General features: G+C 42.1%; 1 protein-coding gene across 7 annotated transcripts in view; it reads left to right on the top strand.

Annotated features, from left to right (window-relative positions):
- The window catches only part of LOC134175569 (SAM and SH3 domain-containing protein 1-like), a 540,237-nt gene that overhangs the window by 473,653 nt on the left and 52,906 nt on the right, over nucleotides 1-13,678 (top strand). For all 7 annotated transcript variants that reach the window (XM_062641663.1, XM_062641662.1, XM_062641661.1 and 4 more), the window contains 2 exons: nucleotides 2,261-2,311; nucleotides 2,433-2,482. In XM_062641663.1, the coding sequence (XP_062497647.1) occupies nucleotides 2,261-2,311; nucleotides 2,433-2,482 (101 nt within the window). The remainder of the gene's footprint in view (nucleotides 1-2,260; nucleotides 2,312-2,432; nucleotides 2,483-13,678) is intronic.

Below are 13,678 nucleotides of genomic sequence, written 5' to 3' on the forward strand. Positions count from 1 at the left end.
TTTGCAACAAACTGAGAGGCATGACTTTTCCTTCCTATGTAATACTAAAAGCAGACATAAGAGTGTTGTAGCAGTGTGTTCTCTGAAACTGCTTTTCATCAGTAGTTAAGCTAAGTGTTTACCTACATCTATACTGCTGTCTGAGGCACTGAGACACTTTCACCATTATTTCATGTGTAGAAGTATCTATTGCTTGAAGTGCCATTTTTTTAAACTATTTTTCCCACATAGCTCATTTTCTTGATCCAGAATTTTTCTGCTGCTGCTGCAGGATGTTATCATGTAGCATGTGTCAGCTGGGGCTTGAATGTGCAGGAGTAATGGAGCAGAAAGGCTTCACTCTTCAATGAAACGGCTAAGGGGATGGTTCAGAGGTTGTGGTTTGAGACTCAAAATGGAACTTTTACTAACCTGTACCACTAGAAACTCACTGAGATGGTTAATTCCTTCAAACACTTGCTGAAGTGGTTGCCACAGGTATAGGTCTTTTTTATGTCTTTATCCTGACCTGTGGCCCATACCTAGTGACTTGTAGGCAGTTTCCACTGCACACTGCATACCTGTGCTGTCTCTGCACAGGGGCTACTCTTCACCTTCTCCAGAAGCACTGCAGAAGCTTAAAATGTAGCTGGTGGAGGTCTCTGGGAAGTACGATTGCTTTCAAAATAAAGCAAACTCTAAAAGACCCTCAGTGTTCTGGCTATCTTTCAGATGTAGCTTTGTTTAATAATTTCAGAAGCCACAGTAGAACTGATCTGTGAGCATCTGTGGAATTTCACTGGGCTTGGTCCAGCTTCTGCTTGACTAGAGGAGTGCTGTTGGATTTGTCAGTAAGTGAATGTGGTCAGCTTTTCAATCTGGCTTCCTCTCAAGGACTTAATTTCCCTTTTTGTGCTATAAAATCAGCAAAATCAGATACACAGACAATGCATGCTCAGGCAAAATCCCCCAGTAGGGCACTGACCCTGTGTCAACCTCAAATACTAGCAAGCGCATGGCTGCGAGCTGTCCTGTGCCCTCCTGGCTGCTGTGGCCAGCAATGCAAGCTGAGTCAGTCCGGTGATGACAGGGTGGGTTCCTCTCTACTCTAGGTCTTGTAGGCATTCTGGGCGGGCTAATCCAACACTGCTTCATAGCAGTGAGTGCTGATTTCCTGTTTAGTATTAAAAGGCTTCATTTCCAGAAAATCGTGTCTAATTTTCTTTTAAATCTTAAGAACATTTTGTCACCCTTTTTGTAAACAAAGGGCGTAGGAAGTACAATTTCACAGAGATAAGAGATTTACATGTAGGCTGAGGAATGCATGAACCGAAAGACCTCCAATACTGAGGAATAAATTCATGTCCTTTTTTTTTCCTTTTTAAAGTGTGTATGCTACTGTGGTTGCTTTCTCAGCTACGATGGCTTTTTGGTTACAGTACTCACTTGCAGTAACTTCACACTAGAGGTAGGACTGGCTGAGAATAAAATAGCCATAAGTAGATTCCCCTGTAGTTTCACATGCAGATCAACCAGCAAAGTGTACTGACAGCTATGATTTCTTCCTCCATTCAAATTGGAGTTTTCCCATTGGCTTCAGCTGGACTTGTTAGTAGTATGTGCCTTTTAGGCAGCTGGCTTGCAGTCTTAAATTAGATACCAGTGGGACTTGCCTCATCTAACTTGAGGCAGCTGAAACCCATCGGGTGAGTTGTTCTGTAAGAGTTCCTGTCTCTACATTGACTGCAAAGGGAACCTGGATAACCAAGTCCTGGAGTAGATGGTTATATCCTAGATGTTTGAAGGAAGATGATTTAAACTCTATCCTGTTGACAAATTTCTGTGTGAGAAACTGGCCTTGCTGACATGTGTCTGAATCCTCTCAGTATTCTTAGCTCAGAGAATGCCCTTTTTATGTCAGATTTTTCCTGTGTGTTCTTCCTGAAGGTAAATTATGGGAATTGCACTTGATGTTATCTAACAAATTTTGTGATGACCTAGTGAAAATAATACATTCCTCTATTTTGTCTTGTCTCATTCAGTCTGGCAGTTTTACCTTATACCGTTCTCCAGTGATACGGATGGAATTACCTGTTTTATTGGAGTATTTCAAAATTTATCCTGAAAGTATTTCCTTCTGGAGAGTTCAATGTTTCTCATTTGAATATTAGAAGTAGTCCTAGGTTGTGGTACCCTGTCTCATATACTTTTTTTCTCTCCTGCAGATGTCTTCTGTTTAACATTTGGATATTTCATTAACCAGGCATTTGTTCTGTTTTAGGAGAAACCTGATGCCAGTCCCACATCTTTACAGCTGCGATCCCAGATTGAGGTACACAGTTTGATTTTGATAATCCGTTTTTGTTTGTTTGTTCTTCAATTTGATATTCTGCATAAAATGGATAAAGGCTGCTCTTTTGCCTGCTCTCACTGCTGGGTGCCTTATCTTGCAGGAGTCACTTGGTCTCAGCAGTACCGCATCAACACCTGACACTGAAAGAAAGTAAGTGAAGTCCTAGAAGGGGAGGGGAAATTTGATACATTTTCTTTCTCCCTCAAGTAAACTCCTTTTAGATTGTATTGGTGTTTCGTGATTTCAGATCAAGCAGCTATTAATGAAACCGGTTTTGGAACCTGTTCCTTATCTCATTCTCTTTTTGGCCTTTTGTTGTTTTGGGGGTTTAAATCAAGGGAGTTAGCTTTTCTCCCCTCTGTGTGAGCTTGGGATGTGCATTCACCAAGATGGCTGGTAGTCATTTTTGAGCAACATTCCTGATCTCACATTCTCTGCAAATTAAGCCTGCTTAAGAAATAATTTCTGTGACTAGACCTAAATGGAGCCAAAAAAAGATAGGCCAGGGGAAGGGAGAGTTACAGACTTAAATCACTTTCCTTTTCCTGTGCACTCCTGGGCTTGTAGCTGTTCTTTTGAAGAAGATGCCAGGGGAATGAAGTATTTAGGACCAAGTTAAAAGGAGCTTTAATTTTAGTAGTCCTTCATAAAAATCTCTCTATGAGGACTGAGAGGATTTCTGTTTACTGTCACCTCCTGCTGCAATGTGTGTGCTTGTTTTCTGCGCCTTCTTCCTTTGATCCCAGGATCTTGGATCCCTACTGCTAAGAGCAACGTGCAGCAGTGCATGAAGACAACTGACACTGCATTTCCAATTGTCTGCACTTCATGGGGTAGTGCCAGCTGGACTGGTTCAGAGGGAGTATGTGGAATTCAGTCATGATGTGACACGCTTTTATAAGGTTTTATAGTCCCACATTTTCATATCTTCTGGTGATTCAACACTGGATGGCAATAGGTAAAGGGCGGTAAGAAATTGCTGCCCTTGCTGTTGCTAGTTAAATAGAGGGAGTGTCAGTCCCAGATGTAGCTGTGGTGGGTGCTACCTCAATATGGGCACTCAAGTATGGGACTCACCTGAGTGCCAGCCATGTAGGAGTCAATTGTATGGTAGGGAACGGCTGCTTAAGGGCTTCCTGTGGGATTGTCTGAAAGCTGGCTCATGCTGAAGATCTTGGAAGGCATTAAATTATCTTTCAGAGGTTCCTTCCTTAGTCAGAGGAAACAGTGATGGTTTGCTTGAGGTAGATGATCCTTTTCAAAACATCTGAGGACAGATAAGGTGGGTTTTACCGTGGGCACCATCACGGGACCCATATTACATGCTGTTAACATTGAAAGCCTAGAAGGCTTAGAGTTTAAAAGCGGTGCTTCAGGTATTGAAACAAGGATAACTCCCTATATAAAATTCTAATGAGATCAGAAGTGCCAAGTGGATGGGGAGCATTATAAGAACTGTATTCTGGGGAGTAAGCCTCTAAGGTTATCCTATAATCATAATACTTTTCTCTCAGTCTCAAAGCACTTCCCCATGGGTAAATGTCATCATCCCTCCTCAGGTAATAATGCGATAAAGATCTCACAGTAGGCCAGCACACAACTGGGAATAAACTCCTCTTGCAGGTTCTAGCCAGCTTCCTAAATTGTGTGTCTGTGTAGGTGTTATACCGTAAATAACTGAGTGAGAAGACACTGTCTTACAAAAACATATTCTGAACAACCCTGCTCTGAGAGAGCCCATTTACCTCACCAAAAGGAAATCAACCTTGTTATCTTACTTCAGCTGGAAGGGACCTGTGATTTTTGAACCTTTCCAGAATTGAAGTGTCATGTTTGAGGATTTGTCTGTCAGTTGAAGGGTGTAGGTGATGAGCCTGATCATATATGTGAAACTGGTGCAGGGCAGGTTGTATAAAATATTTGTGCAACAGGAAACAAGGGTACAAGCTGTTGGAAATAATTGATGATATCTACTCAACATCATACAGATTATTCAAAACTGAAATTATACAGGCCTGTGCTTATTAGTGGCAGCCTGCATGTCAATGCTGGACTCATCCCTGTAGCTTGAAGAGCCAACTTGTCAGGGGAATGCCTCTTCCAGGAAGGCAGAGTTTATAAAATTGATCCGCACAAAATGACCACATCAAGTATATCTGATACATCTGTACTTGCTACTACCATGTTGAATTTAATGGTTTTCAGGGGAGGGCAGTGTGTTGGCCCTAGGGGGTTGGTTTGAATTCAGTGTTTAGTTTATGGCTTTAGTCTGAATATGCTGCGTGGGCATGCTACAAGACAGGAAAGCTTGTCCTTTTGCTGCTTTTGCAGCCCTCTCATGCTGTATGACAGATCCAGGGTAAACCTTTTACAAAACTTATTTTGTTACGAGAAGACTCCAGTTTGCCAAACTGGAGTGCAGATGTGCATTAGTTTCTGATATTCACAAAGAGATCAGGGGGCAAAAGGAAAGATTTATCCCAAAATAGCCATCCAGGTTTTCAGGAGCTGAAAAAATCTGTTGTTGTGAGTACTCTTCCAAAACCTGAGTAAGAGCTTGCCCAAGAAAACTTGCATGTCTGCATATTGAAAATACATTTTCTCATGGTAAGGAGAAGCGCGTTGTTTCTGGTTTGATGTTCTGAGTGGGTTGCTTCAGAAAGTAAAAGCAGTAAAACCGAGGCTGGGACAGGGAGGAGAGGGCAAGTGGCAGGCTGGATACTTGGTTGCTCTTGGTAGCTCCCTTGCCCATTGTAGCTGCCTGCACACCCTGCAGCTTAACACTACCAAGGTCTAAAGTTCTAAAATAACACACCTGGATAGTTGTTTAATTTTGCCAGATTTGAGAGATTCCAGACAGAAAGAGCCTTTGAGGGATTCTGGAAGAAGCTATGTTTGTTTTAACCTGCTTTGATTTTTCCTTTTCTGTGGTGCCCAACTGAAGAGAGGGCCTGACAGCCTTCACTGTACGCCACACTGAAAACAGATTAGCCTTGGTGCTTTGTGGTAGGAAAAAACCCTGTTTGTGTGGACAAGCAGTGTATGTTCAGTCTTGCCTTGAGTCTTTCTAACTAACCCTTCTGCCCAGTCTATTCAAAGTCAGTGAGAAATTAGTTGCTGCCCTCAATCCAGCAAGTTGCTCAACAAGTATCTGCCTAGTGGGCGATACACTCTAACACAGAAGAGCAGCTGTAGTGCCTGGAAGGAGGCAAAAGGGGTTAAACAAGCCTGAAGGGAAGAGTTGCTTGTCACTCCAAGTCATTGTTCCCCCAAACGGCATTTGGAGCAATACTACCTTCCTCTACTGCTGACAACACTGTTCCTGTCAATTTAGATGAAGCTACAAAATACTGCAGATGTGAACCTGGTCTATGCATTATAAATGCACTACCAAAGATGGTTTTCATTCAATTGATTCTGACAAAGGGAGAGAAATCTTCCCTGTAGCAGAGGCCTCTAAGATTTATATGAATAACAGCAAGGGTACTGATGTGGCCTGAAAAGCTATTCGTAAACAACAGAAAACAAAGTCATGTTTGTTCAAGCTTTGCCTCACAATCTGTGATTTCTTTTTTTTTTTTTTTTTTTTTTTTGGCCATACTGGAGTTGCTTCTGTAAATTGAAACAGTTGGTCAGGCTTCTGAATCACATAATATTTAGCAAAAAACACAAAGTATGGAATGAGACGTTTGTAGCTTTCTTCTCTTAATAAATTTAATTTCCCTCTGCCCTTTTCAAGATTCCTGTCATTTAAACTGCGGTCTTGCTGTCAGTTATGGTGCTGGTGTAACTTTGCAGATTCTCAGTGGGCCTTCACTGAAGTGGCAACAGCATCTTTAACACTGATAGTATTCGTTTTAAACAAAAATCTCCTCAGGGCTGCAGGTGTTCCTATATAGACACACTGACTTCTAATTTGCTAGAAGAATTATCAGTGTAACAAATACATGGTAAATGTGTTCTTAGGAGTTAGTATGGGTTCTTTAGGCCCATACCATGTTGATTCTGGGATGTATTATATATACAATCCCTATTATTTCCAAGAGATGGCAACACCCCAAGGATGTTTACTCAGGCAGGGGACTGAGACGGTTTTCTCATAATTGTAAATAGAGCATTTAAAACAATGTAATCCAGCTTTTAGCCTGTTCCCATTTTTGACCATTCAAGTCTACATGACAGACTGATGAGCTTTGCATGTTTGCCAGGAAATCCAGGTTAAACCCAGTCCCCTGAACTTATGCTTCTGCATCCTGACTCTCATCCTGTTTTTAGAACTGGGGATGTTGCAGAGGGGAAGTTGTGTGTTTTCCTTCTTGGGAAATAGATCTCTTTGCTGCCACTATTTGCTCCAGCAGTCTCTGGGCAAGTTTCAAATGTGGTGTATCAGAGAACTGCCTGGAAAGAGGTGGAAGTGGGTGAGACCCAAGAGCACTGCATACAGATAGGATGGGAGACAGTCACCCCTGTATACTCATTTTTCTTTGCAGCTGCTAGAGAAAGGAAGGACAAAACAAGCCTTATGAGGTAACAGGACTATAGCTGTGTCTGGTGTTTCGCAGGCATTCCTACCACCTTCATGTGGAAGTCAGTATTATGAATTGACACCTCCTGTGTGAATTACCTGCTGTTTCTTGCTCTGTTCCACTCAAGCATGCTCCTGACCAAGTAAATGATCGTATTTCATATTAAGTGCCACAATTCATCCGGCTGTACTCCTCAGCCTGCGGCACAGCACAGTTTAAGCATTCTCAACCCTGTGATCCTCAGGACCTAAATCCCAGACTCTGCCAGAGCAGGGAGCTGAGCAGAAACAGACTTGTCAAACGGAAGTTGCTGAAGAGCACGCACATGTGGGGTGCTGGCAGCACAGGGTAGCATTGCTCAGGGGCTTTGCATTCCACTAGCATGGGGAAGCTGCTGTGCCTCTGGCAGCTGTGTCCTCAGCTCTCTGATTCAGCTGCTCCCACAAGTGAATGTCTCTGTCATCCTCTCTGTGCATGCAGGACGTACATCTTAAACTGAGCCCCTCACATGCCGAGTTTGTGCAGTTTGGCAGATCTCTGATTACTTGTTGGGAATATCAGAGGAGGAGTTGTAGGCTGCTTGGGCATTACAGCTTTCTCTGAGGTTGTTAACAGGCAACCAGTGAGGCCAGAATATGAGTGGCTGCTATCTGCACGCTGTTGTCTCTGCAGGAGGGACTGTTGGCTGAATCTGTTTTTAAGGATTTTCTGCAATGGACATGCTGTAGTATAGTCAGTCACTGTCCTGTGGTATAAACTTGAACTCCAAATCACCCTAAGGCTATAAGAGTCCCTACAGTTCAATGTTCCCATGTTCCACAGTGATTTTCAGTGGAAGCAGCAGTCTCTTTAAAAACAGGTTTCGTTTTGCCAAGGTTTTATGCAAGCCTCAATTCTGCCCCCTTTGGCACACTGATTTACTGGTGTTTGCCATAATTTTAACACTAGATTTGCTAATCCTCTTCCCCTGCAGCATCCAAACTGCAGGTCCAGGTTTGAATGTAGGAGGTTATTAAATCATCCCTCCAGGTCATGGATGGGGTGCTTAAATTCTATCGTGTTTGATTCTGGCAACTTCTCAAGGTGTCCAAATTAACTTTGGCAGGTATTTGTAAGCTCATCTGCAAAGAAGTAGGAGCATGGGGCTGACAGAGGACATGAGGCAGAGAGGGGGCAGAAAATGAGAACAAGAAAGTAGAAAACAAACGGATCCCCCAAACTGAGGATGCTAAAGTCCGCACTTAAGTACTAACCGAATAAATTGTTTCCTTTGAGTAGTTGAAAATGGAAGGGAATATTGGAAGAAAAATAAGAGCTTGCTCTTGAGATGTCTGTGTTTAAGATACTTTTTTTTACCCAGTGCTTGCATAAATCAGAAAGAATCAGTGAATGTGTACAGCCGTGTTTTCACTTGTTTGAAGCCTGATTTGGTCAAAGCCAAATTATTCATGCTGCCTTTAAACAGCCTTCTCAAGAGAAGTAGGGCAGGAAACTCCCACAATAACCCACACAATGGGAGTGAGAGGACAGCCAAACGCTGCCTGGACACGTGAGAAGGGAAACCAGTGTGCCTTTGAGCAGCTGGAAGAAGATTCCAAGCCTGGTAATTTTGTACGAGGAAGCATGAAGGGCGCCTTTCACGAGAAAGTCCAACTTGTCGCAGCTAGTCGACACAGTGAGCAATGCATGCAGAGCAGGGGTGCGTTGTGTGCAGTGTGTTGGGCCCTGCTCTTTGCTGTTGAAGAGTTTTCAGCTGGCAATTGTCTGCCTCCTGGCTGGGACCAACCAGTCAGTTACTAAATACGTGATGTAGCCCCATCTGCCTGCTGCCAGTCACCCGACCAAGCCTGTGAGACTGACATGGTGGGTTCCATTCTGGTGGTGGTAGAAAATACATGTATGCACACATGGCCCACAAGTACCTCAGTGTTGGTTTCCACTGAGAAAGTTTTGACCTGGTTAAAGAGCCATTGCTATGGAAACCTAATGAGAAGATAATTGAATGAAACATCTTTACTTCCCATCCCTTTCTCACACTGGTGCCAGCAAGGTCAGAGCCTTGCAGGCCTGCTTTCTCTTCAGGTTCATGCAAATTTGATAAAAATACCAAAGGCCTGTTTTCTTCTCTGTGCCAGCTTCCGTTAGATAAATTGTCTTGTATTCAGTCAGGAGCAGTTACAAGTCTGTCAGTTTTTCATACTAATTATGCAACTGGGCCATTTCTAATGCACATGGATAACCAAATGGCTTTGCAGCAGAGCCAGCATGGACTTTTGCATCAGTTTATTCACCACTATGAATGTGCATAATATTTATAGATTGAAAATCCCATCCCAAGCATTTTCCTCAATGGGTTATAAATAGTGATTGGGAAGGAATAAGAGGGCCACTATCAGTTTGTTGAAGATCATAATAGTTGTGGTTTCATTATCAGATGGTGCTATGGACCTGTGGATTTTATGGTCCATAAATGATATGTGGCCATGTGTTAAAGCACATCTGCATTTAAAATACTTAGTGTTGAAACAAAAACCCATCAGAAATCCCGTCATTTTCAGTTCCCGTGTTTGTTCTGTTTGGAGAATAATGAGCTTTCAAAAATCAGCAGGCACATTCATGAAAGCAGCACATGGTGTCATTTGTTTCCTTTCCCAGTTCAGGGGTGTACCAGCACATTCACATCTCGGGGCACATATGACTGTGCCCCTTGTAAACTGAACTGCTCTGTATGTGAGATAAGCCCCAGTGTTTTCTGTCTGAGATCAGAATCAGTCCAGAGTTAACAGGGAAAGCTGTAGCCTAATAGTTCAATGCAGCCTAGTTAAAACATGTCTTAATAATCGGATACACTCAATTGGCTTGTGATGCAAATGTGTGCACTGGTTCTTCTTTGCACTCCATGTTTTAGAGCCCATCTCCAGGATTCAAGGGCTAATATATAAATGGAAGGGATTGCTTAAGTATATCGCAAGGTCATCCCCACTGTAGCACTTTTATAGAAAGATAGAATTAAAGACTGTTTTGGATGCCTGGCTTTGCCATTGTTCATACAAACCCACAGGCTGCAAAAGAAAAGACAGAAGTGCCCTCCAGAGGCAGTCATCATGTCCAGGTCTTGTCAAAGACTTCTGGTCTGATGTCTATCTTTCAATAACCCTCTTAAAAGCAGTTTGTTTGTAAAGCTGCCCTCCCTTTCTCTACCTACTGTTGGAAGCTTGTCCAAATAGTTAGAACATATTAAATCCTTTTTTTTTTTAATCCAGCTTACGTCTACTTGTTCCTGTTCCTGATTTAGTAATAGGCAGTAATTTTGAAGCTTTCAATTTTGACAGACTGAACAGGCACAGCTTTTCTAGCTTTCTCTTGTAAAATAAGCTGTCTGGTTCCCTGACTATTCCAGCAGTTTTTCTCTTTACTGCTTCAGGTTTGAATTCATCTTTCTTGAGCCTGAGTAATGACAGTTGTACAGCTATTCCTATATGTATTCATGCTTTGTACTGCCATTGGAATTTCCCATCCTTATGCCTTTTAGGATTAACATGTTGGTTTTTATCTCAGTCATCCTTTTTCACTCAGTGTATCCCCAGATACTCTGTCATTTGTAAACTCCAGTGTTTGAAAGACTGACTTCTGTGTGAGTCCTGTTCGTGTACTTGCATGTTTTAGTGTTGAGTGTACACTCATTTTTGTTAAGCCTGTCTTTCTAAGCAGCTGGTTTCCTGGTCTTCACTCTGGATGTTGCTACTAAATTTTGTGTTACTGATCACTGAGTGGTCTGATGTAATTTACTAAACCCACTGAAACCCATCATCTCTCTAAGGCAGTAATATTTGCTTACTCCCAAAAGTAGCTCTGTTTTTAGACTATCTTCTACACTTCGCTCCCCCCCCCGCCCCATTTTTTAATTTCAGCAGTTTGTCTCCAAGAAGCCCAAAGTGTCAGCCTAGAGATGGGTTTTAATTTGTGAGATTAATGGATTAAAGTTTTGACCCATTCTGCAGCACACTTACAGAGATTATGGTTTGATAAGAAAGTACTCCTCCCCTCTGGCCATAAATCTTCCTTCTTGTCTGAACATATACCCATACGTTTCTTACGCTATATGCTGTGACAGAGTACATTTCATCTGAAAGCTTGCTAATGAAGTTGTACATCAGACTACAACAAAAATGAAGGCCTCTGTGGTGGAATAATGGCATTTGGCTCCCTTTCAGACACGCAGTGCTGAAACTTCTGCCAAGTGTCACTGCATCATTAACTTTCAGTGCAAGTTATCAGTCTATGAATGGAAGAACACAAATCACTTTCAGTGCACGTTCACAGAGGAGCTGCAAATTTAACAGAGTAAGGGAGCGTAATTGGCAAATCAAACATACAGCAACTCTGAGATACTCTGGAATTTTTCACCAGTCATCTAGGAAGTAAATGCTTGATTGATTTTACTGAGGACTTTTAAGCATCAGAGTTGTTTGGTGGAACTAAAAAGCAAGTGCCATATCAGGCTCTATGTGGTAAGTTTTGTTGGCATTTCCATCTCTTCAGACCAGCTGTTAGCATTTTCAAGGTCATCCCAGGCATGGAAGATTTCCTCTTCAGGGAATGCATGAAATGATAATTGAAATTTGCATACTCTGATGAAACTCAGCATAGTTCTTAAATCAGTTATAAATGAGAAGGTGGTCTGCTTGCTGTGGATCCTTTTCTTCTCACCCACTTTACCTCAGGCATGTCAGAAGTTTGCTCCTACTGCTCTTCCCCATCTTTGGAGGCCAGTATGTGATGAGTTGGTGGCCTCAGGCTAATTCCCAGTGAACAGATGTCCACATCACAAACATTGCCATTACACCTGCTACTTACTTGTATTGTCATTGGCAACTGTGTGAAAGGAGAAAGGGATTAAAATGGGTTTAGAAGCTAAAGAACACAAGACACTGCTTCTTTGCTTTGAGTCTGATTTCACTACTGAGAGAGAATTCTGATCATTAACACATAATTTTCTCAGGATGGTGATTTGGTGCATTTAATGGATACTGAATTCATTAAAGATAAACAAAATAACTGATTGAGGTCTATGATGAGGTGCAGAACATGTAGTGGATTCATTTTGTCGCCTCCAACAGACTTTGGCTTTAACTTGGTTGTCTCCATATACAAGTCCACATAATTTTTATCTGATTTACCTTTATTTAGAAAAATACTTGCTGACAATTTTACTGTTGAGTGTCTGGATGAAGTCCTGGACTTGTTGAAAGTCTTCAAATTTTGCCTTTGCTGGAGTTTCTACCCAGAAAGCATGGGGTTTGTGTTTTTCTCCTGCATCTGTCATTCAGGCTTCTTAAAAACTAAGCATTTGGTGACATACCACTTATATCATTAACTTTTCCCCTTCAAGGGTAAGAAAAACAGAAAAAATCTCCCTCCGCTTGTGCACTACAGATCTGAAATTTGGTTGCTTCAATTAGTTTGCAGTTTATAGTGGATTAAATTTCTAATCAGTCTGAGGTTGAAGGGGATTACATTTCAGAGCGACGCTGTGCCAAACCCTCCTTGTCTAGATGAATTAGTAAATCAAACTGAAACTTCATACTGTCTCACTTCCCCTTTAATGATGTCTTTGCAAACTGGTGAGCATGTTTTTCATGCTTACAAAACGTTGGCCAGTAATTGCTTGCATCTTCTGAACTGAACTAACATTTTCCTTCAAGTGCTTTACTGAATTGATCAAAAACTCTTCATTGCCCTCTTCTGGGGGTCTAAGAAAACGCAAGGGGCCTGTGCAGCACTGTGGACAGTAACAGGAGTATGGCATGTGTGTGTTATTATGTGGTCTCATTCAAAGAACGGTTTAGCTTGAGGTCTTCTTGGTATGCTGGGGTACGCATGTTTCCACTCTGCATGGCTGCAGTACAATCACAGCACAATAGGGCATTGTCATGTTGCGGGGCCGGTCGCTTGGCAAAGGCACTGCAGTAATGCTTTGCACTTGAAACCTCCAGCAAAGCCATTGAAGCTGGCAGAAGTTGTTTCACAGGCTTGGCACAGCATGGTTAAACAGCGATTCCCATAGGAAGGCTTCAAAGAATAGCACAAGATTTGGTAACTTCTATTAGCTTCCTTTTATACAGACAAGAGAAAAAAAAGGCAATGAAGCGGGGTGATGTTGTCTCATCAGAGATCCCACAATGAACTGTTGGCACTGAGGTGGAATCCATTATGGAAAACTGGTTCAATGAATATAAAGACCAAGAACAAAAGATTCACTTACTGTTTTAGTGGGTTGTTTGTAAAGTCCATGTTCTGTTAAAAGAAGTCTCTTCTGCTAGCTTTTGAGGAAGGGAGTTACACAATTGTGGGAAAGCACACAGGAGGGACTAGGGAAAAAACTGTGTCTCCAGTCATCTGTGGACCCACTTCACAGTGTCTGCACAAACTTTCTGTACCTTGTCTTTAAATCTTTCCTTCTCTGTTCCACACAGTAGCTTCTGAAAGGTTAATGAGTGCATATTTGTAAAGCATGTTCATATAAAAATCAAATAGGCTGACAACTATTGTACAGCTACACAAATACAGCAACCCAGTGCTACAGTTTCTAAGGCAGCCATATTACTGTTTTACAAGTGGAAAGGGGAAAAAGATGTGAAAAAGTGGGAGGTTTTTTTGGGAGATCCCTAGACTGCTTTGCCTTAACCTTAGGTTTCTGCTGGTACGTATTTTTCTACACGGGTCACAAAAACGCATGTGTTAAGAGGGGAACTCAGTTACTGTAGCCAGACCAGTGGGTTCAGTTTTTGTTTCCCACTTGCTGTGTTGAGAAGAAAGG

Source organism: Pezoporus occidentalis, unplaced genomic scaffold (assembly GCF_034315485.1).
Source record: "Pezoporus occidentalis ecotype Australia unplaced genomic scaffold, CSIRO_AGI_Poc_V1 ctg7, whole genome shotgun sequence".
Taxonomy (NCBI): domain Eukaryota; kingdom Metazoa; phylum Chordata; class Aves; order Psittaciformes; family Psittacidae; genus Pezoporus; species Pezoporus occidentalis.